General features: G+C 48.4%; 4 protein-coding genes across 8 annotated transcripts in view; all 4 read left to right on the plus strand.

Annotated features, from left to right (window-relative positions):
- The first annotated feature begins 1084 nt into the window (after positions 1-1084).
- Positions 1085-25087, plus strand: part of HOXA3 (homeobox A3) — a 43873-nt gene continuing 19870 nt past the window's right edge. Inside the window, exons 1-2 of one of the 2 annotated variants that reach the window (XM_074984575.1) lie at positions 1085-1223; positions 12421-12524. The gene's annotated coding sequence lies outside the window, so the exon portion shown is untranslated. Of the gene's footprint in view, positions 1224-12420; positions 12525-21138; positions 21688-25087 lie in introns of those variants that run through there. The other variant, XM_074984577.1, reaches the window with a different exon arrangement.
- On the plus strand, positions 3745-7276 carry HOXA6 (homeobox A6). 3 transcript variants are annotated; one of them, XM_074984588.1, is made up of 3 exons: positions 3745-3836; positions 5424-5679; positions 7011-7276. In XM_074984588.1, exons 1-3 carry the CDS (start codon positions 3786-3788, stop codon positions 7268-7270), a joined length of 567 nt encoding a protein of 188 aa, XP_074840689.1. In that variant the 5' UTR covers positions 3745-3785; the 3' UTR covers positions 7271-7276. The 3 variants fall into 3 exon arrangements, with proteins under 3 accessions (XP_074840689.1, XP_074840690.1, XP_074840688.1); XM_074984589.1 differs by lacking the exon at positions 3745-3836 and adding an exon at positions 4285-4397; XM_074984587.1 differs by lacking the exon at positions 3745-3836 and having other exon boundaries at positions 5233-5679.
- Positions 9179-11554, plus strand: HOXA5 (homeobox A5). Of its 2 annotated transcripts, XM_074984583.1 has the most exons (3): positions 9179-9440; positions 9597-9766; positions 10548-11554. In XM_074984583.1, the coding sequence occupies exons 1-3, from the start codon at positions 9187-9189 to the stop codon at positions 10796-10798; spliced, it is 675 nt and encodes a 224-aa protein (XP_074840684.1). In that variant the 5' UTR covers positions 9179-9186; the 3' UTR covers positions 10799-11554. The 2 variants fall into 2 exon arrangements, with proteins under 2 accessions (XP_074840684.1, XP_074840683.1); XM_074984582.1 differs by having other exon boundaries at positions 9179-9766.
- HOXA4 (homeobox A4) lies at positions 22166-24156 on the plus strand. Its single transcript, XM_074986157.1, has 2 exons — positions 22166-22740; positions 23120-24156. The coding sequence occupies exons 1-2, from the start codon at positions 22215-22217 to the stop codon at positions 23446-23448; spliced, it is 855 nt and encodes a 284-aa protein (XP_074842258.1). The 5' UTR covers positions 22166-22214; the 3' UTR covers positions 23449-24156.

Below are 25087 nucleotides of genomic sequence, written 5' to 3' on the forward strand. Positions count from 1 at the left end.
ATCGGAGGCATCATTTTCATCCGCAGTCATAGCCAAAAATTCACAGGGGGTGGATGCCAGGGATCAGTCAGTTTCGCTCTCCAGATTTTTCATCCGAATTGACTGATTAGGCAGAAAACACTCCTTAAACGAGAGGCTCCTATGGGCTTCAGTGAAATTTTCAGATCACAGTCGCCAGGATCACTGCCTATACGCAGGCGGAAATCCGCGTTGGCGAAATACTACGTGGTCACAGAGGCAAACTGCAGTGCGAAAGTCCGAAATATTGCAGCCCTAGTCAGGTGTGTGCCTGGGTGCCAGTCACAATGGGGCAGCAGGAAAAATGGAAAATGCAAACAAATAACTAAACCAGCCCGCCTCTGTTTTTTAAACGAGCCCCTCGCCCCTTAGCGCACAACGTAAAGCAGATCCCGCATTTGTATATGAAATTGAACAAGATCACGCCTGAAAGCCTCTGGAGAAGGCAAGAAAAATACAGCTCTAATGACCCCGTAAAGCAGATCCCGCATTTGTATATGAAATTGAACAAGATCACGCCTGAAAGCCTCTGGAGAAGGCAAGAAAAATACAGCTCTAATGACTCCGTTCGCGGCAGCGTATTTCCCTGGCTCCGCCGGGTTCAGTCGCTGGTAAATGTGCTAATGGCAATTTTAATAAAATTCGAGCAAACTCTGGGTCTATTAAAACTCTCGGGCTGCCTCTCTGGTAAGATGGCGCCTCTCTAAGACCTGCCTCTTCTTAGTGATGAGGAAAAGGCCATAAATCCGTTGTTGTTTATGAAAATTTACAACTTTGCAATACAACTTTATGAGTTGCTCGGTTTTTCCATTGGTCGCTGTCGGTCATGTGGATGGTAACCGTGAACATGAACTTTTTTATAATTTCCCTTGCGAGAATAGAGCTGCATTCTTTTGCTCAGCTCTGTCCTGCTTCGGATCTCTCTGGCTTTCAGTCCCCCATTCCGTTTGTTCTTTGGAAGACGAAGTGCATGGAGGTTCAACATAAGCAGCCGCCTAGAACGCAGGTCCTGGATGGCAATTTCCAATTCCTCTGCTGGAAGGTGTGGCATATTGGATTCAAAGCACTGGAGTGGCAGATTTTCAACGTGCAACCTGGCTAATTTCCTGCTTCTTCTGGCACCAAAAGGAGGGCGATTCGTCTCCTGTGCAGCCAAAGCGACAGCTGTCAAAGTAGCAGGGGCTTCCGCGAGCCAGAACCTAAAGGTGAGAAATGTATATAACACTACCATAAGCAGGGGGACATTGTTTTAACCCTCATATATACATGGAAGCTACCTGTATATATAAAATAGAAATATGTGTATATATTAGACGTTAATTGATGCCATGTGCAGGCTGACCAGCCGATTATTTAGGTTGTTTATATTGAACCAGCGCATGCAAAAATACAAGGGTTTTTTATGTGGCAAGGCTGGGATGTAATTTAATAAAGGCATTTACGAGGATTGCTACCACATTCAGATTTGTATCCTTATTATTCTTTCATGTTAGAATTCAGATTGATTTAACTTTGTCGAGTTTCTTTGCGCAACAAAATGAAATTCATTTTCTTTCCCGGGATTAGCAAATTCATTCGTGTTAACGGCGTCTTCGATTTTTTTAAATACACTTAACAATTTCAGAAGGAGACCAAGCGGCATAATAATACCTTCGCATGCCATAAAATGCCAGGAGCGAGCGAGCGAGCGAGCGAGAGAGAAAGAGAGAGAGAGAGGCTATTTCTATAACAGCAGACTTGTGGGCATAGGTTGCTTTATCAAATGAATCATTGTGTACAGTACAATTGAGTCACGTCATTGTGTGGCTCGGAGCTTGAACAATATTACAGACTTTTTTTTCTAAATATGTGGGTTTTGGATTAATTGTGTCTAAGGCTCGATTTGGAGCGATCGGTCCGACCTCAGACCCTGCAATGAAGCCTTTTCGCTGTGCATTGAAGCAAATCAGAGGTACAAGTGTTGATTTAGTTGCGGTTTTGAAAAATGGAGTCCGGGGCTGGGGAGGGGGGAGTATTTTGGGAAGGTATTGGCATCCTAGCGTGGCTTTCACCGCTCTGGCGTTGCTTCCTATGTTTGTGTTCTGGAAACGGTGGCGTTGGCTCGGGGTTGGGCTGGTGTAGCACCTCGCTGTTCATTACGGTGATTACGAATGAGCGGCGAGTGCTTTAAATGTTAACGCCGGTGCTGTTTGTGTTCTCCGGGCTGATAAAGAATTACATTTGCATTGCATTGCAGTATCTGCTTGACTGCAACTGCAGTGAGTGTGGGATTATTTATGGCGGAGCGGTAGGGTCTCAGTGCTGCCCCTGTGTGGCGGAAGCAAGGCGAGCCAGCAGCAGCAGCAAGGCGGAGGCTAATTGTCTGCAATCCTCTCTGAGAAAACCTACAGAAACTCGGCCTACCTAGGGGACCCCCTTCGCCCTGCACGCCGCACGGGCGAGTTCCCCCGGGCTGGGCCTTCTCAACCATCTTGTGCCTCGAATGTCAGAGGTCACAGTGCGGACTGGTGAGGGGCTCAGACTGAAGCTACCCAGTGAGGTTACTCGCACAAGTCCTAGCGAAACAATGGTTTGGGTGGCAAACAGGGCTTGGCTGACAGGCGGTTAGTTAAAGGTTGTTTTCTATTGCACCCCTGAACAGGAGAAGGACGAGTAAATGGATTGAGATGGGGGGGCCTAGGTTCACCAGGGTGCTTCCCCTTGCACCTGTACTGCAGCATTGCTGGAGTTAGGGACTCTGGTGATAAGGTAGAAAGAAAGACAAAAAGAAAGAATAGCTCGCGTGGAATTAAAGTGCCGATCCAAGTTTTTCAGCTGTGTGCTGACATTTTAAAAATCATGTCGAACAAATGAGAGGCGCAGGGCTGCTTACCTTGGGGCACTTACGGAAGTGCAATGTGGAACTTTCAAATAATCACGTTTCGAAGACAAGTGTTTCGCCAGAGCTGCTATTAAACCCGTGGGGCTGGGAACCCTCGCCCTAAAAGCTTTATTCTGGCAGGGTTTTTTGATTTTGTTTTTGTTTTGTTTTTGCATAATAAACGTAACCAAACCCACGCTTGCCCTGCCAATTGTTTAGTTGCTACTCCAACGTGCCTTAACCGCAACAAACGTGTACTTTCATTTACTTTGCGGTTTAGTGCTGCGGAAGCAACTGCGAAATGTTTCCATTTGTTATGTTGAGCCAGTAGATTTTTGACTTTGGCTAGGACAAGAATTTCCCATTCAGATTCCTGCGCAAATCATTTCCGCCCCCTTTACAACTAGATAATATCAACGTGAAGCCCACACAATAAAACTGAGATATTTTACACCTCTAATTTTTCGTGACTAAGCCAATGCGCTTTCAACTAAAGGATTTCCGACCACAACTTTTAACAGAAGTCCGGACGTTGGGTTTTTGTATTCCCCGAATCTTAATTTTCATGGCACGTTTCCGGTCCAGCCCCTGCTGAAATGTTTCACATTTAGAAACAAACTGCATTTCTATTCACTCTTTCCCCCTCATGTAGTCCTCATTCATCAGGCTGGGGATACTTTTCAATAGACACCCAACGTTTTCAGCTGTTCTCTCATTGCATATCTTTTTTATTCTTCCAGATGTGTACCTAGGTCAGCCTCAGAGAACAGAATAGGGGTAAATAAAAATAGCAGGTAATCAGCATCGCGGTGTGAAAGTCCAGCTGAGAACGTTAACAACCCCCGCTATTGTGCCGGGATGTTTTAACTCACTACTGTTTTATAGGTACGGTAATCATCCTCCGGAAATGAGAAAGCTCCCGATGACAACCCAGCGCACGTTTCCGAAGCTTGCTGAGGTGCTATAAGAAACAGAGCTGGCGCAAATGCCTCTTTAAACTCCAGCAGGTTTAGCAAGCGGCTCCCCGGGTCTGTTTCTCATAGTCCCGAGGTCGGAGCCGGGAAGGAATCATCTTGCTATTTTTGGGCACTGCGGGAGTGGGCGGAATTTAAAGCTTCTCTGTGAATTTCATCCGCGCTGCTACTGCTGCATCTCAGGGCCAAGAACTGTATGTCCGCCTTGGGATAAGTGCCAAGCTGAACGGTGCCCGTTCAGATGCTGGTTCAAATGATTAACTGACTAGACCCCACCGCGACACCGCGTTGCCTCGGCAGACCCCTTAGCCGGGGCTATTTTCAGCCGCTCGCCTTCCACCGGTGTAATTTTCAAATCTTCCTTGTGCAAAGAGCGACAGACGCGTTTTTGCAGGCAGAGCAAAGTCACCACGTGAAACTGGCTGCGAGCCCCTCTCCCCGGCGCGCTGGGAGTCTGCTCCAAGCCCTTGCAGGGGCTCCTTGGGAAGCACACGCCACAATCGGTACAGAAGCGGGGCTGGAGGGAGGCCACCACTTCCTGGCCGGTCCGTAATTCTCCGCTGCAATTATCCCAAGGGCCCTGCGTCCACGAGGTGCCCACCAAGAAACTACGGCGCCTCGGGCTTAGTCTGGAGCCGGCCGCGAAGGCCGGCTGCTGCCCGCGGCGCTGGGGGCTGGGGCTGGGGCTCGGGCTCGGAAGGGGGCTTTCGGGCGGCTGGCCGAGCCCCACGCTGCGCTCTGCCCGGTGTCGCGGAACCAGCTGTTTGTTTACCAGGCCGGCCGGCCCCTCTCTGCTCAGACGCCATCGCGGGTTCCCCTTCCGCGGCTCCGCAGCACGCCAAAGTTTCCAGCGCTCCCATCAATCACCCGCTACCTTGAGCGGGGCCGGGTGGAAAGGAGGGGGGCCGCGCACCCTTCCGGGGTGGGGAGCGAGGGGGAGGGGCGGGCGCTGCCCGGGGATTTGCATATCTCCCCGAGGGGAGTCCCGAACTTCGGAGCGCTGCCCCCTTCCCCCAGGGCACTGCCCCGGGGGCGTTCACAGCCGCGGCCGCACCTTCGTGCCTCGCCGTTTCCTTTTTACGGTGACCCCCACCCAGCGGCCTCCCGCCTCCCACGCCCCCCTCGCCACGTGAAAGGCGGGGTGCGTGCGCTGCCCTCCGTCTGCCCGGCTCGGGCTTGTTTGTAACTTTGCAGGCTCGGTCGCTGCGGGTCCCAGGGGAGCGGGCTCCGCGGCGCTCTCCCATTGGCCGCCCAGCCGTCAGCTGGTGCTATTTGCTGCTGTCGCTTTTGGCGCTCGGCCATCCAGAAACAAACCAGTTCGATGACTACTAATAGTTATAGCCAGATGTACTAATACACAACAAATCACGGTCCTGCCGAGGGGAGAGCAAATGAGCTCCTATTTTGTGAATCCCACTTTCCCCGGGAGCCTGCCTAATGGCCAGGACTCTTTCCTCGGGCAAATCCCCCTCTATCCAGCTGGCTATGATGCGCTGAGGCATTTCCCAGCTTCTTACGGGGCAACAAGCCTCCAGGACAAGACCTACCCCTCACCTTGTTTCTACCAACAGTCCAACACGGTCCTGGCTTGCAACCGGGCATCCTATGAGTACGGAGCGTCGTGTTTTTATTCGGAGAAGGACCTCAGTAGCGCCTCTCCCTCCGGCAGCGGCAAGCAGAGGGGGCCCGGGGAGTATTTGCATTTTGCTGCCGATCAACCCTACAAACCCGACAGTGCGCAAAGCAAAATTTCGCACGAGGAAGGCACCGACCGGAAGTACGCGAGCCCTGTTTATCCCTGGATGCAGCGGATGAACTCTTGCGCGGGTAAGTCATTTGAATGCAATAAAGAGAGGAGGAGGAGGAGGAGGAGGAGGAGGAGAGAGAGAAAAAAAAGTTTCTCTGAGAAAGACTTGGAGAGACGGAGCGCGTCCCGCTGCCGGAGAGGACTGGCTCCTGCGAGGTGATGTGTAACACGAAACCTTGCCAGGTGGTGACAGCCCTGGCCCATTGGCCGCCTTGAAGCAGTTTGGGAACACGCTGCTCCCAACCTGGGTTCCTGGGTGCAGCCCCCGAGCAGTGACGGAGCAATCGGTAGCACCAACTTACTGTCCTAGGAACAACCCGCCCTCCCCAAAGCAACCTCTTCTTCACTCATGGAATGGCAGAGACTGATGTCAGGGATATGCCCCCTGCACTGCCGAGCCCCACTGATTCGTACGACCCTCCCAACCCCACTAGGATACAAACACTGGCCTTTGGAAGCACGTTTTCGGACAATGCGGGCACCGTTACGAATCACCTCGAATTTTGTCCCCTGTAAAGTGAAGTGTACACCCCAGGGCTGGTTGGAAGGGGAGCAAATGGCATTTGTTTTGAGTAAGCACGCTGCATGCTCCTGTTTAAAGAAACCCTTCCCCTGCCGTTTCCCCCGCCTCGCTTCATAGCTTGCAAGGTCTGGCTAAGATCTACATTGCTTTGAAATGCTCCACTTTTAAAGACTTTTCTTATTTCGAAAGGCCTCTCTGCAGCCGAGTGCACCCCATTGAGGAGCACATGCTCAATACGGGTCACTCTTCTGTGAGCGTTAGTTGCTTCTGTGAGCCTTAGCTATAATTAAAGTACCTTACAGTTCTGCTATAACTGTATTAACTACTACAGTTATAGTTGTGTGTGTCTATATATATGTATATAGACACACACCATGTTACACATAATATGCCTATGTGAGATATACAAACATGTCTGCCTCTGTATACAACTATAATAGTTAATACAGCTATAGCAGAACTGTAATTAATTATGATAATAACCAAAGCTCAGAGAAGCCACTGAAGTTCTAAAGTATATATGTGCGTGTATACAGATGTGCATACATATTATATATATATACACACATACATATTTATATATATTCTGTACAGTTTTACATATTTCTCGTGAATTAGGTAATTTCTTTTCTGAATAAATATCGGAATTCTGCCTTCAAATATGCTAATGATGCTTTTCTGAATTTAGAAATGTTTGATCAGGAAAACCCGCGTAGCCAGCCCTTCTGCCATTGCCTCCGCAAGAGGAGGCGCAGTGTAACTGCCCACTGTTTTCTTGGGAATCACTAGGCCTTGCTCAATGCGATCATTTTGTCTTCCCTTCCACAGGTACAGTGTATGGAACACATGGGAGACGGGGGAGGCAAACCTACACCAGATACCAAACGCTAGAGTTAGAAAAGGAATTTCATTTTAACAGATACCTCACCAGAAGGCGACGGATTGAGATTGCAAACGCTCTCTGCCTTACCGAACGACAAATTAAAATATGGTTTCAAAACAGGCGAATGAAATGGAAAAAGGAAAACAAACTCATAAATTCCACACAGCCCAGCAGCGAAGACACAGAGGAAAAGTCAGGGGAGTAGAACAATGCTTAATAAAAGTTACCAGGCCTTTCCTTTTTAGCGTTTTTCCCTTGTGTTCCTTCTGCCACTAAAATCCTATAGGTTTTTCACAGTCTGTTGACTCCCAAAGGCTTGATTAAATATATACATTTGCAATCAACTGTGAATTTATTTAAAAATACAAGTATTTGATGTAGAGCTACTTAGTGTATATGGCCACCCTTTCAAAACCTAGATAACTGCGCTTAAAGTATTTCAGAAAAGCCCAAGAGTATAGATATTTTATATCTAGCAGATATGTCCGTATGAATGTCTCTGATATGACCGTATGGCCGTAGGCGACCGCTAAGTGAGTAGATTTTTGTAATTGGAAACGTTCATATTGTAGAATTACGCCTGATTTAGAAACCCCGGGTTTGATGTCTTTACATCCCGGGAGTCTTGTTGGGATCTTATGGTCTCTAGGAAAAAAAAAAACCGCTCTGTATGTGTAGAAGATATTTTAATAGCACAAAGAAGGTAACGGCGTTGTTTAGAAAATCGGCTTACCAAACCTGGCTCTTTGCTTCCATTAAAATCGAGGGTGAATCGCAGGGAGATTTAAAAATCCCTAGAGCTCTGATGCCGCTAAATCGAGCAGAATCTGAGCTCGCTTTAAAGGGGGGAACCCCCCGATACGCTAAACTTTAGGACGGGGAAAGAAGAAGCTTTGAGGCTGACAGATTTCTGCGGATAGTGAAACCAGATTTTATAGAGCCAGGAGGGAGGGGGGTTAACCCAGCAGCACCTTTGTGGTAGTTTTAAAAAAATTAAAAATCACTAGTCTGTCATGTTCAACCCGGGCTGTTCTTTCTATCTTTATTTTACTTCCGAAATTCTTAGCGCAGGAGGCAACTAAGTCGATAGAAACGAGCTTCGAAAATGACTCCCTGTCCAGTTCTCTTCCCCCGGCTCTCACGTTTGCAGGGAAGAGACTTACTACCGGAGCCGCGTACGTGAGTGTGTGTACAGTACACACAAAGAGCCTTTGATTCGGGAGGAGAGGCGGTTTGGGCTACGGCTCCGAACACTCCCGGCTGGCGGAGGTAGGGCCGGCAAACCACCGCCGCACCATTGCGGGGAGCTGCCCAGACAGACGCCGGCCGCACAACTGGGTCGAATTTGACCCCGCTTGGAACCAAACATGCTCCCCGCGCTTCCCTGGGCCGACCCCGGCCATCGCGACGCGCCGGGGCAGCTGTCCCTGCGCACCGGACCGGCGGCCGGGGTGCCAGGAGCTGGTTTCGTCAGGAAGTTTCCGTGAGCCCGGCCCTGAAGGGAGCTGGAAGTTCCTCCCGCGGCTGGGAACCCAGAGCCGCTCAGAAGAGGCCGCAGTGGGAGGAAAAAAGGAGGCGATTGAAAATAAAAGCGAATATTCCCCCTTCCCCCCAACCCCCCGCCCCCAGCGCTCCTGCATTATCGCTGCTTTTCCCATCGGCAGTCGCCGGCCCGTGGCGACGGGCACCTACGGATGGAACCGGGCGAGCGAGGCAATCATTTTGCTCTAATGGGCTGTAACCTCGAGCCGACCCCAGCCCCGCAGCCCCTGGCTGGAAGCGCGAAGATCTGACTCGTCTCCAGAGGGTGGCGCACGAGTCCGACTGACTGCCGGGAGCTGGAGGCGGGCACGCGCCTGGGGCGCGCGCGCCGAGCCTCCCGCATCCACCCAGCTCCCCCATTAGTGCACGAGTTTACCTCTAGAGGTCATCAGGCAGGATTTACGACTGGACAACAAAAGCACGTGATTGGAAGCCGTACCCCATATTTGGGTGCCTACGTAGGAGGGAACCAAGTACATGTCCCAGTCATTTCCATAATTCATCATAAATTGTGCAAGGGTGCTATAGACGCACCAAACGACCAAGAGCCACAAATCAAGCACACATATCAAAAAACAAATGAGCTCTTATTTTGTAAACTCATTCTGCGGTCGCTATCCAAATGGCCCGGACTACCCGTTACATAATTATGGAGATCCTAGCTCCGTGAGCGAGCAATACAGGGACGCAGCGAGCATGCACTCCGGCAGGTACGGCTACGGTTACAATGGCATGGATCTCAGCGTCGGGCGCTCCGCTGCCTCCCACTTTGGTGCCAATGAGCGAGCTCGCAGTTACCCCTCCACCACCGCCTCCGCCTCGGCAGAGCCCAGGTATAACCCGCCCGCCACGGCTTCCCACTCGCCTCCCCCTGACCCTCTGCCCTGCCCCGCCGTGGCCGCTTCGCCTGTCAGCGAGAGTCATCACGGGGTGAAAAACTCCCTGGCGAACTCTACCAGCGCTTCGTCCACTTCCTCCTCCTCCTCCAGCAGCAGCAGCAGCACCCACGCCAGCAGAGAGGGGCTTGGCACGTCGTCTGGCGCCGAGGACGACACCCCAGCGAGCACCGAGCAGGCAAGTGCCCAGAATGACCCCAACACGAGTCAGCCTTCACAGCCCCAGATCTACCCTTGGATGCGAAAGCTGCACATAAGCCATGGTAAAGCTCGCCCTGCTTTTCTTTCCGGAGGCTTTCATGGGAACGGGGGCGGGGGGTGGGGAGCGCAGGGGGACCGGGGGGGACCTGAGTGGGCAGCCCGAGCCGAGCCCCGGGCTGGCGCCGTTTGCAGGGGAGGGAGAGCTGTGAATCTAGCCACGGGAACTCCGCAAAGTCTGCGCCGCTCGGGGAGCGAGAGAGCTGTCCCTGGCACGGGAAAGCGGGAGCCCCGCTTGGCACGGTGTGTAGTGTCCGAACGGGACCGGCCGCTTAGGTGCATGCAAGAGTTCAGCAAGATAGCGGGGATGGGGATTTTCGGTGGGAGGAAGTCCGGGGAAAAGCCCAGCCCCAGGCGCGGCGCAGGGGAAGATTACGTGATTGCTTTCTCCTCCGTGATATTTTTCTAAACCGATGACTCGCCCTGGCCCGTCTCACCCTGAAGCAGGGCAAGGTTTTGCTCGCCACAGAGCGAGCTAAAACCAGCCCCCGCGGCAGACCTGCAGGTCCTAGCTTTGCTCTCCCTCCTGTCTCTGAACTCCCACCCAGGCTCAGACCCGCAAAGCAAGGATCAGCCCCGCTGAGGAATCTCCGGCTTTGCGCTCCTAAAAATGTCTACAGAGAAGTGGGAGGGGGAGAGGCGGGGGGGGGGGGGAAAGAAACTTGTTGAGCCTTTATCCAAACCAAAACCAGGACCAAGGCTAACGGTCCCGGCGCTCCTGGGTGCCGGAGCAACACAGGGGCAGGTCGCTGTTGAGAGTCTAAACCATTCTCTTTTCTGTTCCAGACAACATAGGGGGACCCGAAGGGAAAAGGGCTCGGACTGCTTACACCCGCTACCAGACCCTGGAGCTGGAAAAAGAGTTTCACTTCAATAGATACCTGACCCGCCGAAGAAGGATTGAAATAGCACACGCGCTTTGCCTCTCCGAGAGACAAATAAAGATCTGGTTCCAAAACAGGCGGATGAAATGGAAAAAGGATAACAAGCTGAAAAGTATGAGCATGGCAGCCGCAGGAGGGGCTTTCCGCCCCTAAGCGAGTGACCCGTTCCCAAGTACTGAGCAGTATTAGTTGGCCCTGCGTAGGATGCCAGTACTGAGTGGACTTTCTAAAACTCCCCCGTGTTACTTCTGTGAAGAAACCTTGTTCGTGTCGCCCCGGTTCATCCTTTAACCACGAGCCTGTTCCTTGCCATGCTAGCGCGTGTATAAGTAGAGCTGCTTCTCCTACACTTCTTTGTCTTGAATGGCTTTGTCTTGAAAATGTAGATGTTTTAACTTATTTATATGAAGCGAGCTGTGTTACTTGAAGTAACTGTGAAGAGAGAGAGAGAGAGAGAGAGAGAGAGAGAGAGATTCCCCCTCCCCTAGTGCAAATGTTCTGTGTTGCACTCAGTTTGCTTAACTGTGCATGTGTGTTGACGTGTTAATAACTGTATAGCTCCAAGCTGTTCAACTATTTTTATTCCCACTGCCTAGATGATGCTGGTGTAATTCATGCTGTTGTAGAGGTGAGCTGACGGAACGCACCCCAACTTGTCCTACGTGTAGTGAATAGTGAATCTGTGACGAAAACTGTGATTCCAAGCACTCTGTCCTTGCTGTGCCTTTGTATGACTCTTTGCACGAACTCCTAGAAGTGGCTCTTATTAAGCGCAGCTTCAGTAATGTCTGGTTTTGTGAACAAAGTTACAAATATAGTCCAAGTCTGGCTGTTTGAGCAAACTGTGATCAGCTTTTTTTTTTTTTGTATTTTTTTTAACTGACTGGAAACAAACCGACAAAAATAAATAAATAAACTTTCTATTGTAAGTTTTCGTGATCTGATTTTGACGCTCTGCTTCCTGGTTTGCTACTTGTCTCCCCTTCAACGGGGCAGAACGTGTCACATTGTACCTGGCTAGGAGCTTATGCTGCGCTTTGCAAAAGACACCAGTGCAATTTTCCGATAGCAATCCTTGAAAGTGGAAGTTTGACCGTAAGTTCCTCCTTAATGGTTTCTCGTTAGGGAGAAAGGTACATTGCAGAACCGTAATCAGCACTCTCCGTGGGGGAATAACCTGGTAGCAGCCTGGTGATCGTTGAAGAAAACCCATGTGCTTTGTTAAAACGCACACCCAACCCCAGAGCGTGTTCTGCCTGCACTGTAATTACTCGTGGGCTTTAACTAGGTATATTTGCAGGACAGCCACATCAGAGATCTTTGCGTCTATTAGCAACACCCTATAGCCGCCACCTTCCCGCTTTTCACCCTTCACAGATACTTGCTTTTTCGCTACAATTAGTTTTCTATAAACGTAATGTTACTTACCCCACCAGAGCTCGACTGGTTAACTCTTCTGAGCTTCTGAGAGCAACTAGAGATTTGCACATTTACTGACTGGTTACTCTGATGCCTTCCTTTAAAAGTTATAAAACAGTAAACTTTATAAGCCACAGTTCCGGCTATATGACATTTGGGTGCCAAATGAATAGGGTTTTGTCTATGAATTAGATCGTAAAATCATCCATAGCACAGACAGATAGGCTCACTGGCTATAAAAAGTCACGTGGTGCCATTAAAGTAAGTTTTATGGTTTTGGGGAGTTGACATCCAACATTATATCCCACATAACATATAATCTCGCTGACGCTGGACTTCATTTGACTCTTTTGCAGGCTACGTGTGCCTCCCGGTCAGTCAAATTGTCAGGTTTGGGTCCAGAAGTATCCAAACCACAAGTTCTCAGTATGCTATGAAAAATGGCTCCCTACAAGTCAAGGTAAGTTTTGTGCACAAGTTCCTTAAAGTTTATTTCTGTAATGGAGAACTGGGCTCTCTCTGGCTCGATCCTTTCAGGGCTGTCACATTGAATTTAAAAAAGCAGCACAATCTCCTGCGGATAGAGATTTCGTGGCAAAGTTTCCCCTCTCTGATTCCAAGCTCAGCAGCGAGCTCTGTATTTTAACAGTCAAAGCAACGTAAACCACAATGCGCCTCCTTGGCAGAGATGGATTTTTGAGGCCTAACTTTAATTACTTTCACTACCGCAGGAGATAATTCCTTCCTTTGCGCCATAGACTTTCCAGTGTGGAAAGGTTTGGTTGCGCAAAGAGGGGATACTGCGAGAGACTTTTTTAAAGGGAACTCTGTGGTTTGCCATGTTCTGAGAGGTGTCCTATAGAAAGCCAGGGCGACCAGCAGGCGGGCGAGCTGGCTTCGGTGTTCAGACTGGAAAATACTTTGCACACCAAAGTAAGCATGAAAAGGGCATAGGTTGAAATTTCGTGCCCGGGAGTCCTTTTTCCTGCTCTTTTCCCTGGCTAGCTACTCCTGTATGACTGTAGCCAGACGTGTAAAGGCGCCGGCGCTCAGACCCCGCCTTACAACTTTGTGGTACCTTTTCCCAGGGACATTGCGCGCTTGGTGTGTTTCCTCTCGTTTGCTAAGGGAAACTTGGCTGTAAGGTGGAACGTTAAGGCAAGGCGCTGCAGGGCAGAGAGCTGGGCGTTATGAAACACAGACTAGGTGCTATCTCGCCTCTTGTAAAGAGCCCCGTCTCCCTCTAGCTACCGATGTTACGGGCTGGCAGCCGGGAGGTAGGCCCCAGATGCGTGTTTACTTCAACATTCTTTTTATTTCAGAAGACTATTCTCACCACAGTGTGATTACTCAGCAGTAAACTTTATGGCCGGATTTAACTTTAGTCTTTGAATTTCCAGGGCTGAATGAAGGGGCGAAAAGAACTTTCACTTTTTCGCCGCCTCTCTCTTTCTTTGTAGCATTAGAGCTAGATTCTGAAAGCACTCACAAGATCATTGCTTGAATGAATTGTCTCACTGAATCCATCCGGCTATTGGGCTGATGAATTCTCATCTGAGTAAGGTTTGAAGGATTAGGCACACAAGATTTAAATGAAAAATCTATCTATCTATCTATCTATCTATTCTACTGAGGTTTGGTCATTCTGGAGTACACCAGACTCAACTGGGTTCTTCAAAGCTACAGTGGGGTGATTTTCTTTTTCCTGACATGTCAGACGCTGGAGTTTCAAGAAGAACTGAGTAGTTTGTCACTTGGTGACTTCTAGCTGTATTTTGTTGGATTTTTTTAAATGTATTGCCAATGTATTTAATATACCAGAAGTAAAACTATTATCAGAATGTTAGTGAGTTGTCAGAGTTCAGGAGAATTATCCAGACTGTCATGTTCTTTTTTCTAACATAATATCGCCATAAGGTCTAAGAACGACAGAAAATTCATTCTACTTATGTTTTATTTTTTCAAATAATCATGGGTATGCATTGGTAAAACAATATCATGTATTCAAAGTTAACCCTCCAAATGCTCCAAAAGTTACGGTAGATTGCAAACTTTTAATGCTTTGTGTTAACCTCAAACATAAGATATAAAGTTTTAGCTAATTTTGTGGTTTAGTCTGTATGAACACTAAATAAAGACATTTGCATATCATTGCCGTAACAAACTGGAAAAGAGGTAGCCTGTAAAAGTGCATCCTTTATTGCACTTTATGGCCAAAGCACAAACTAGAACAATTCCCGTAACAAAGAGCTGACAGTTTCATGGCACACAAATATAACAGATTCAGTAATGGGAATACAGAACAGTTACATTTGATAGGAATGAATTAATTGTACATCATAACAGCCAGTGTTTAATGGCAAAATCATACACAATGTTTTGACTTCTTTCCTATGCTGGTGGCTTTCTGGAGAAAAATCCCTTATTTTTGTTATTTCGTAAATTAAAGGGAAAGATAATAGTTTATCTCAGTTTCTTAGCTCCACTGTGAGAATAGAATACCCATTACAAGGCAAAAATACTTAATTTTTAAGGGACCGTCATCTCATCCGAGAATGAATTGCCAGTGAAGGAAGTAAAGTAATATCCTACCAGTTTCAGCTTCTCAAGCGTGCTACATACACAATACTGCCTGGATATATTTGGGTATTGTGAAAATATCCCAGTATTTACAGATCTATAAACAAGCACGTCCTATGAGGAGCCAGTATGAGACACGCCCTTAGCACACAAAAGAAAGCCGATTGAAAAATTACTGCATTTTAAAAATATTTCTAGTCTTTCTTCGCCCTCTCAAAATTCTGACTGCCTGAATCCTCTGAAACCAGACATGAGTTAAGCGTTTATAATCCAGACCGGGGCAGAGCACGCAGGTTAAAACGCAACACTCAGAAACCTTTCCCAGACCCTGTCTTCAGTTTCCTTCCTAGAAAATGTTCATTTGCAATCAGAGTTTTGTTCTTGTCTGTTTCTATTATTTTCCCCTTGTATACTTGGACTTGGTGCACTTGTACTTATTTTACTGAAATTGTCCCAAGAAAGGTTCCACTTAACGTTAAAATAGAATTTACTGGATCCTTTGAAAGAAATTCTGTAGTTCAGTGAATCGTGTCCACGCCTAAGGCCAATTAAAGTTTAGGCAGCCCGTTTGTGCGTATACCTAGGAATTTACAACCCTGCGCTCTCCACTACACTGGAAGTATCTTATGAAAGACGTGTGCGCTTTCAGGTTGGTGGATTTGGCTGAGCTCCGCACGCGTACTGATTACGAAAGCTCTTGAAAGTTTAATTCCCCGTTTGCTCATCTTTAGGAAGGGTGTGTTTGCAGAAGGGTAAGAACGCCCGTGTTTTAGCTCTGCTCTCTGAGAAATTGTCCCAGCTTCGTATGGGCGGATCACGATTGCCAATTTCGGAGCCTACCTCCCGGAGGAGTGTATTTCACCCTCACCCCTGATACGGATTTCATAAAGTAAACGCATAAATAAATAACTCGAGCTAAGAAATCTCTTTACCACCTTATCTCTTCCACTCTCACGGGTTTCAGATAGACATAGGTTAGTGTTTGATTTTTGCCGGCTAGTACAAAGATCTGACTCCTACAGTAGCCAGCTGATGTTTGAACACGCTCTTCCTTGTAAACGAATATTTCTGTGGGAAACAAACCCCCATGTACCATCTGAGTCAGACGTACGCACACTGAACCCCATCTGACACACAGACCGGGCAAGATTTGCAGAGGTTTCCTTTTATAGCTCGCATGGGGGATTTGTCCTAGATCCAAAAAATGGCTTTTCAATAATAATATTTGTTATGAAGGTTATTGGGTAATTATTGCAATTTGGTGAAACAGTCCTTGCTGGAGGTGCAGTCTGTCTCTGGATAACAAATGGCAGCCCTTGCAGTTCATTGCCAGGTTAAGTAAATGCAGAAAAGATAAATCTGCACACCCTAGGAATCACCAGTAGAGCTCGCTTTAGACCAAGTTCACAGCCAACTCGTTTGCCTAGACAAGGCTTCACAAACAGCTAGCGTTGCTTTATTTTTAAATAAAGGAGAAATGACTAAGTACTTAGCCACATGTAGCTACATTTTCTCCCCAGTGCTATCCACAACATTCCCTCCGACTTCATGGCCAGAACTTACCAGACTCTCACCTGCAACTGTAACCATTTAGCTAGTCCCTCCAGCGCTGGCGAAAGAGTTTGCAAACTGATTTCACAGCACTTTACAATGGCGAGGGGGATTTTTTTTTAAATCCCGATTTTTCAAACCAAGCAAAGAAAAAACAACCACAACAATAACGACACACCAAAAAACCCCGCACTTAAAAAGCTGTGAGGGAAACAGGAGGAGTATTGAAACAAGCCGTCCAAGTGTCTTGCTCCTAAGAGAAGCTGCCTAGCTCTTGTATATCTTTGTGGTTAGGGCGTTACAACGGCAGGTCAAAAAGTTGAGGGTCAAAAGTTTACGTTTTGCACCGCTCTTAGTCATGCGCCCAGACGGAGTTTGATGTCAATGTTATAGTCGAGATCTTGACTATCAGCACAAAAGATAAAACAGCTTTGAGTTAAGCGTGTACCACAGTATGTACTCCAGGTGAACTCTAGTGGTTGAATGACCTCAATTACCGAAGAAAGGATAGAGAAGTCCTCTTTTCCAGAGTTCATCTTGAATTATCAGCCACATTTATGTCTGACTATCTCTGGCTCCCATGCACCAGGTAAACATGCGTGTTACTGCAGGACACCAAAAGGCGATTGTAGCTGCATTCTTAAATACCCTGATCAGCGAATAAAATGTTTCACACTCTTTTGTATAATAACCTTTTTTCAGGGGTTGGATGTTCAGACTGCTCACCTTTCAAAATGGCAGGAAAATAAGATCTGAGCTGGCCCTATTAGCATGAACTTCGATCCCTCTTAGTTTTTACGATGTTTTCTGCTGCAAACCTTACACTGTACTTACGCAGGACGTACTGTGGGTAGATTACATTTTTGTTTAGTCCGAAAGTGCAAATCTAGAGGTCAGAATTCTCGGGCGACTTGTGACACCAACAGACATTATTCTGCTTTGAAAAAAAAAAATAAAATAAAACAAACCCACACCAAACCAAACAACCCCCGCCTCACAGTGCTGGAGAGCTCAACAATCTCCATGGCTATCAAAGCTTTCTAAAATTACTCTCAGAACTTGATGGTTAAACCAGTGTCAGGGAACTTTTAAGCTGAATTTCTTTGTGTTAAGAGCAATTTCCAAGCTGTTGTGAGTTTTGCTTGTCTTTAAGGAGGTGGCAGTGTTGAAGATTTAGCTCTGAGGTTAAGTAAGCCAGTAAAAAGCAACCCACAGAATTGCGCGAAGAATTTCAATTCGGAAGGTAATAAACAGTGTAGTACATAAAGGAGGCTTGAAATTTCTATTGCAGCAGCGGTGTGCTTAGGAGGGAGCGTTTATCCAAAATACTCAGATGTAAAAGGTTTGGGGAAGTGGGGGACGGTCCAGAAGGAGGAAGTCAGCTGGGAAAAAGCAGCTCATCTATATCTATATCCACGTTTGGCTGAATTAAGAACAAAAAGACCATGGATTATGCAATAATCCTCGTAGGTTTTGGATACAGATGAATTGTTTGTCAGTGACGCTGGTGAATCGTTGCAGAAAGCACAAGTTATTGAAAACAAATTGTGAGCTGTTGTCTTTCAAATAATTGAGAGATATTATCGGAGATTATACCTAAATCGCTTGTGTATGACAGCGTGGTGGAAATATATAAATATCATTACACACCCAGTATACACTGTTCATCAAAAAAGGATGTTGCCAGCTTGCAAGAAGCTATTTATATTGCATGTTTTGGGTTAAAAAGAACGTTTTGAGATATTGTGCATTGCCTTATACTATTAGATCATTTGTCTGTTTAAAAAAGAAGGAAGTCTTGGTAGTAATCTAAAGTACATAATCAAATACCTAGTGTGTTAACAAGCACAAGGCAGATTTTCTTTTCCCCAAGAATAACAAATCTTTGCTACCTCCTGACTAAAAATCTGTTACTATAACTAAATCACACAAAACGAGGGAACTGAAATCTAACCTCTAACGTACCAAAATAATTTTTTTTGCTGCAAATCCATTTATTCAATTTAATTTAGAATAAAGCTATGAGCGAGGATATTTTCAGCGTTCAACTGCAACTACAATACATATTGACTTATCTCAATTATTTTTTAAAGGATTCCTTTAAAAAATCCGGGAAACAGAGCAGTTATTAACTTGAGATGAAGGATCCCTTTCCTTTGTAAGTTCATTCTTTGAATGCAGCACACACTGCTCTCGGGCGTAGGATGTCTGCTCAAAAGACCATTCATTTAAAATTCTACCACACATCACATTTTGTGGGTGTTTATTTAACCATGCCGGTAGAGAGCAAGCAAAGCACTCCAAACATCCAGTTGTTAGCACATATACTGTGCCAGTGAAGCAATCGCTTCATAAAATATTGAACTTGGGGGCAAAAATCCAGCCACTGCCCCAGCCTTCGCTATTGAAAGCAACCGTTCTGCGTGTTAGTTTCAGCACTAACAAATATTTAAACTGAGTAGCTGTCTTGCGGGCTTTATGATTCCCAAAGAACAAAGGGGAGATACAGTGGATACATTCCATAACGTTTACATTTTCCCGCGATTTTTTCTTAATTTTCCTTTAGAAGTAGTGACCTGGGCAAAGCACCCCCTGCTATCTAAAAGACACTGCTGCAGCCCTTTTAGAAAAACTAAGTCCAAGGCCGAGGTGAACTTCAGGTCACCGCGTCTAACAAATATGAAAATGTCGCCTGGTGAAGGGCACGCCTTGTTGTTTAACAAAGACTGTCAATGTGTAAGATTAATAAGAAACAAAATGCGCCCGGTGTCACTTTGCGGTCACTTTGAAACTTTGGACAGGGTTCCATTCACGAGGGAAATATATTCAACAGGGTTCAAATCAGATTCAAGCCAGGCGGCTCGCGAGGCTCTCTCTGGGTCCACCCTCTCCCTGGTGCGCGGACACGTCCGCAAAAAGCGGCCTTGAATTATTTTTGGGCTCAGCCTCCGGTGGCCTAGCCAGCTGGGCCGCGCGCATGGAAGTGGGCAGAGGAGCGCGTGGGTTTCCCGGGAACTCCTGCCCGCGCTCGGGGCGCGCGGCGCTCGGCTCCCGGCCGTGCAGGGAGATGACCCGTCGCGCTGTCCGCCGCGTGTCAGTGGCTTCCCAAATTCGGCTGTGGCAAGACTCCGCTGGTACAAACAGCCCCCAAACTTTTAGTCGGGTGTGAAGCGTTGCAGCTTGCGAAAGACGGGCTTCCTGCTCAAATAAAAACCAGAGCGGTTTGGTTTGGTGGCTGCTTTGCTCGCTTGTTTGTTTAGAAAGCTGGGCTGGCGCTGCACGGTGGGGCCAGGGAAATACCCGAGGATGCTTCGGAGATTGTTTATTACGTCCATAAATCTCGCAGGAAAATGTCGAGATGGCCGTGTGTAAGATAACACTTGGTGGTCTTGGCTGGGTTCGTGTTTATGATAACAAAACCGCCAAGACAAGGAACAGGCCTTTGCAGATCCTGCATAAACCCATCCTCGCAGCCGGCTAGAAGCACAGGGAGCCAGGCTTCGTCTGAGCAGCGGCGGCCACCTTGTAGCTTCCCGATCGCCTGCGGAAGTGTGTGCTTTTCGGGGTCCCTGAGAAACAGAGCTACCCAGTAGAAAGAAGTACAGTTGAATAAGTACACTCTGAGGTCTAATCACGGTACATATTCCTAACCAGAACCTGGGAAGCTCTCCGAATGCAGCTCTCGGCGTACAAGCCAAGGTACCAGCTTTCCTTGTGTTTTACGGAGGTGTTCAGAGTGCGGTGGTTTGCTGTAGCATTCTGGCCACCAGTACTAGGCAGCTGCTTTATATCAGGAGGATAACAAGTAGGGGAACCCCATTTAAAGCAGGTATGCGCGCCTACGTATATTTGTATGTATGTGTCTGTGTATAGATGTCTGGCCGTGTGCCGAACACCATGAACTGGGGGTCTCTAGCACTCGTCTCTTTTTGCCACACTGCTAAGGGCAGCTTTATTGCTTCCATAGGTATTTGGGCTCTGCCGAAAAACAGTCTCCAGATCATTTAGTCCTGTCTGTGTGCGCTACAATGTGTTGTGTTGAATTGTTGTGCATGTGAGACGCTTAACGGCGGGGTGGGGGTGGGGGAGGAGGGTGTAGAATTTTCTTCTCCATCCATAGTAAAAAGGGAAAGGTACCTTTCACCTCAGCTAAACAGTTGCGTAGACAATCAGTAAGAAATGAGCGAGTAATAAATGGGCGTCAACTGTCGTGCAAATTAGACACTAGGTAGTAGCACAAAAAAAGAGTAATTGTTTAGGTAACTATCACAGTGCCGTGGAAATAGTCTACCTACAGCAGATGGTCTGCAACATATGTGTTTTAATGTGTATAATATAAATCTGTATAAATATATGTTAGCTCTAACACATATTCAATTATAATTTTATGTTTATATAATGCTATCGATAAAACTGCAAAAGACAACAGTCTGCATTTAAATCGTGGTAACAGTTTTGTGGTACCTATAGAGGAAAATCTATAACGGACCAAAATGTTTGCTTTATGTGTTCAGTTAGGTGCACTTCCCTAGTGTTCCAGGTAAGACTATCCATTCAGGAATATTGCTCCTTAAGAGGGTGGCAAATATTTGCCTGAGGTTTTCTATTCCCAGACAGACCAACAAACAAACGTATAAAATAAATTCTTTAAAGTTCCTACCAACTCCCAGCATACAAGAGCAGATGGAATTAAGAAGTAATTTGTTATTTTGAAATAACTGTGTAATTAGTTTAACTATCAAATTTCAATTACCTAAGGTCAAGCGGTTGCCTCTTTTCCTTCCTGAGCTGCAAATATTGTTAGCAGACTAATTTTTAGCAATTTAGAAGTCAAAAGACTTTTCTCTGCATTCTAGTTTCAGGATGGTAGGCTACTTCTGGAAAGATGCCGATGAATTCTCCTCTTATCTTAAAAAACAAAACAAACCTACTCCAGAAGGTACATTTGTAGTTTGGGAGATGCTCTGACTTGCAGAGAAGTACGCCCAGTTAGTCCTTTCATTTTATAGGACTTATTTTATTCCCCCCTTTCTTCTGCTAACTGCGTCGTTAAGGGAACCCAGACCCGCTAACTAATCTAGTTGGCCCTTTCCCCCTTTTATATCAACTTCCGCAACCAATGACACATTATCACAACTCGCAATCTGCAGAGGGCTAAAAGACTCCCAGATAACGAAATAATCGTAAAGTAACAACGGTTGAAAGCTCCAGGGACAGATCTTAGAGCCACCAATACAGATGTGCAATTAGCCGGCCTCTCCTTCCTCGGACCTAGCAGTCTCAGCTCCACGCTGATCTATGACCACTCCTAAATCAAGTCATTTTGAAAGGGAGAGATTTACACTATTATCATTGGCTGCAATGCATTATGCAACGTCAGTTTCTCTTTCTGGAGGACGCAGTTTAGTTTCTGAGCCGCCCCTACCAGCTTCTCTCTCCTCCCCGCAGCGCCAGGGAAACAAGATAGCCGTGCCCGGGATGCCAGTGCGCCGGTGAGGGCGGAATCTGGGTCCCCCTCGATCCCCCGGGGAGCAAGGGGGTTCACTGGCTGGGCTAAGCAGCCAGCCCAGGGCTGCACTTCTCCGATTCGCGCGGCTTGGAGTCTGAGCTGGTTCTCCTGTTCCCAGGCCCCAGGGCGGCCGGTGGAACTGGGGCTCCGGGCCGGGGCGGGAGCGGCGGGCTGACGGATGCGGGATGCGCCCAAGCGTCCGCTCCCCTTCCAGGGCTGGAGCGGGACCGCGCCGCCGCCCCGGGCTCCTCCGGCCCTCGCCACCCTTGCATTTCCTGATCCGGGGTCCACCGCCAGCGCCGCAATTGGCCCTGCCGGTCAGGTGGGGATGCGCGCACGGGTGCGGGGGCGGGGGGGAGGGGAGGCTAAACTTTGGCAGCCGGCACTTGACAGCGCGAGAGGAGGAGGGGGGGGGAGGGAGGAAGGGCGGAGGGGGAGGGGAGGGGCCTCGGCGAGCCCAGAAAAACGACAACGCGAGAAAAATTAGTATTTTTGCACTTCGCCAAATTAATGGCCATGAGCTCGTTTTTGATAAACTCCAACTACATCGAGCCCAAGTTCCCGCCCTGCGAGGAGTACGCGCAGCCCAGCGCCGGCCCCGGCTACCACCACCCGGCGCCGCCGCCGCCGCCGCACCTGCCCCCGCGCCAGCCGCTGCCCGACTACTACCCGCGGCCGGGCCGCGAACCCGCGTACCAGCCGCCCCCCGAGGCGCTCTACGCCGCGCAGCCCGCCGCCTACCCCGAGGCGCCCTACACCTACGGCAGCGCCGGCGCCCCCCCGGGCCAGGAGCAGCAGCCGCCGCCGGGCGCCTCGCCGCCTCCTCCGCCGCCGCCGCCGAAGGGGCACCACGGCCCGTCCCAGCCCCTGCTCCAGAGCCACGTCCTGCCGCACCAGCGCCGCTGCGAAGCACCCCCCGCCGCCGGGGCCGGGGCCAGCCCAGCCTGCCCGCTCCTGCCCGACAAGAGCCCGCCGGGCCTGAAGGGCAAGGAGCCGGTGGTGTACCCCTGGATGAAGAAGATCCACGTGAGCTCTGGTGAGTGGCGCTGGCCGGGCCCGGGGCGGGGCCGGGGGCTGCAGGCTGGGGCCGGCGTGGCTCTGCGCGCCTGGCCTTTGCCAAACGGGAGAGACCCTCGTGTAGCCTGGGGGGGGGCGGGCTCTTGCCCGGGAGATTTACGAGACGCCAAACCCTCCGGGCAGCAATTACAGCCCCCATAAATTGCATGGCCCTGCCAGTGGCTCCGGGCCAGGGGGCTTTGAAGCTTTTCTCCCACCCAAACGCCCGTCACCCTTTTTTATGGCTCCTCAACTGTTGCCTATTGTCACCGGCCTGCGAAACACTTCTCCGGCCCGGTCTGAACCTGGTGTCGCGTTACCCCGCAATGATCCTGTTCCGTTGCTTTCTGTGTGTGCAGTCAACCCCAATTACAGCGGAGGGGAGCCCAAAAGGTCCCGCACCGCCTACACCCGGCAGCAGGTCCTGGAGCTGGAGAAGGAGTTCCACTTTAACCGCTACCTGACCAGGCGGCGCCGCATCGAGATCGCTCACACGCTGTGTCTCTCCGAGCGCCAGGTCAAGATCTGGTTTCAGAACAGGAGGATGAAGTGGAAGAAGGACCACAAACTGCCTAACACTAAGATGCGCTCCTCCAACCCGGCCGCGGCCGGCCAGGCAGCCAAAGCACAGACACAGGGCCACCGCCACCAGCTCCAGGGGTCAACGCCCAACTCCTCGGCTCTATAATTCGCTCCGCCTCACCTGCCAGTTTTTGGGGTTGAGCATTCGGACCAAAACAACTGTGTGCGAAACCAGAAGACCCCGGGCCTTGGTGCGGGGCACACGTCGAAGCCAAAACCCGGAGGAGTGGTCCACTTTGTACCGCGCTCCTGGCCGCCTTGAGTTCCCGTCATTCTTTTTTTCCTATTTATGACAACTGCGCTGTACCGTCCGTGTGACAGAGCGCCGGAAGCCGCAAAGGACGAACTCTGCACCTAAGAAGGACTCTTTGTACGTAACACTTTGAAAATAAAATGCCCTCTGACATAACCCGTGAAACACTCGTGTGAGACATTGACTTGACTTGTGTTGTTTCGTGCAATGTTCGTGGACTCTCCAGTATATGCAGACAGAAGAAACCAAATGTGATGTCATGGAGATTTTAAAAGCTTATGAAAACTGTCCCCGTGCAGCCTGATGGGAAGCGTTTAATGTAACCAGAGTTATTTAATTGTTTTGAAGTGTAGCCACTGCGGTAGTTGTGATATGAAAGTTTTCCCCATGTCTCCTCTTGCATTTATTTAAAAATATTGCTATAAAGGCCGCTGTTGTCTTGGTAGCTGGCACCTCTGTCTCCCGTCCGTGTACAATTTGTGAGTTTTGGTGTGATGTACATATTACCAAGACAGGTAATAAAGGAAACTCTGTACAAAAAATTAAAGGTTTCAAACACAAGTTCATGTGACGCAGTTTCCTAAACTCTACGCCTTGCCGATAATACTATAGTTCTTTTAAAATAACGGGTCACCCCATTGTTTTACCTCGAATTAATCTTGTCAAGACAGTTGTTTGCCTTTGAAGTTAGCTAAAGAGATGCTCGTGTTCGTGGGCCTGCCTTCACAAAAACCAGAGGCTGGCTGAACAAGCCAAGTGTTATTTATTGCTTAGATGAGTTGTAGCCTTGTCATAGGTTCAGTTTGTCTCTTCATCTGTATGTATGCGGCTATCCCCATCTTATGCACAGAGAAACAGAGCTTTTACACTAGGTCAACGAACTGAAACGCATTGCGATACTGTAGCAGAACTCGGACAGCTAACCACGATAACGCTGGAAAAATATCTGGCCAGTCATTATTTGTACACTCGGTGTTTACTGTGACTTGTCAATTCATCTTGAAGGAGAAAGGGAAGAGGTCTGGGGGACAAAAAGTTTCTTTGTTTCAAAGGCATCTGTTTTGAAAAGTGTTGGGTGTAAACACAAAGCCTGAAGAGTTAAATGAAATTTGGTATAAAGAAGAGGTTTAATCTGGTGAATGTGTTCGGATGATTCGGGGAAAACAAATTGCAGGTGTGGCAAACTCTGACTAAGCTTCTCATTGTCAAGGCTGTTGAGAAACATGCGAAAGGCAGAACCCTTACAAAGGAATACTATTCCTGTTGGTAAGGGCTGCTGCACCACTTTCTCGAAAATAACATTGACATTGGAACGTATTAACTGGGCAGAAGAACCCTGAGGTGGAAACTTGATGACTGTGTTTTTTGTTTGTTCGTTTTTTCTGCCAGAAAAAGATTAAGGCCTCAGTTTTATTCGCCAGATTCACGCACGTATTCCCAGGTATTAAGCTGCAGCCAAGGGGTTTTCTCGCGTAAGCAAGGCGAGCAAGAC

This window comes from Carettochelys insculpta, chromosome 2 (genome assembly GCF_033958435.1).
Source record: "Carettochelys insculpta isolate YL-2023 chromosome 2, ASM3395843v1, whole genome shotgun sequence".
NCBI lineage: Eukaryota > Metazoa > Chordata > Testudines > Carettochelyidae > Carettochelys > Carettochelys insculpta.

Bases quoted from the DNA above. Each gene is read 5' to 3' on its own strand.
- HOXA6 (XM_074984587.1), top strand. From the start codon at position 5,244: ATGAGCTCCTATTTTGTGAATCCCACTTTCCCCGGGAGCCTGCCTAAT. The intron at 5,680-7,010 runs GTAAGTCATTTG...TCCCTTCCACAG, and splicing joins GCGGATGAACTCTTGCGCGG to GTACAGTGTATGGAACACAT.
- HOXA5 (XM_074984582.1), top strand. From the start codon at position 9,187: ATGAGCTCTTATTTTGTAAACTCATTCTGCGGTCGCTATCCAAATGGC. The intron at 9,767-10,547 runs GTAAAGCTCGCC...TTTCTGTTCCAG, and splicing joins AAAGCTGCACATAAGCCATG to ACAACATAGGGGGACCCGAA.
- HOXA4 (XM_074986157.1), top strand. From the start codon at position 22,215: ATGGCCATGAGCTCGTTTTTGATAAACTCCAACTACATCGAGCCCAAG. The intron at 22,741-23,119 runs GTGAGTGGCGCT...CTGTGTGTGCAG, and splicing joins GAAGATCCACGTGAGCTCTG to TCAACCCCAATTACAGCGGA.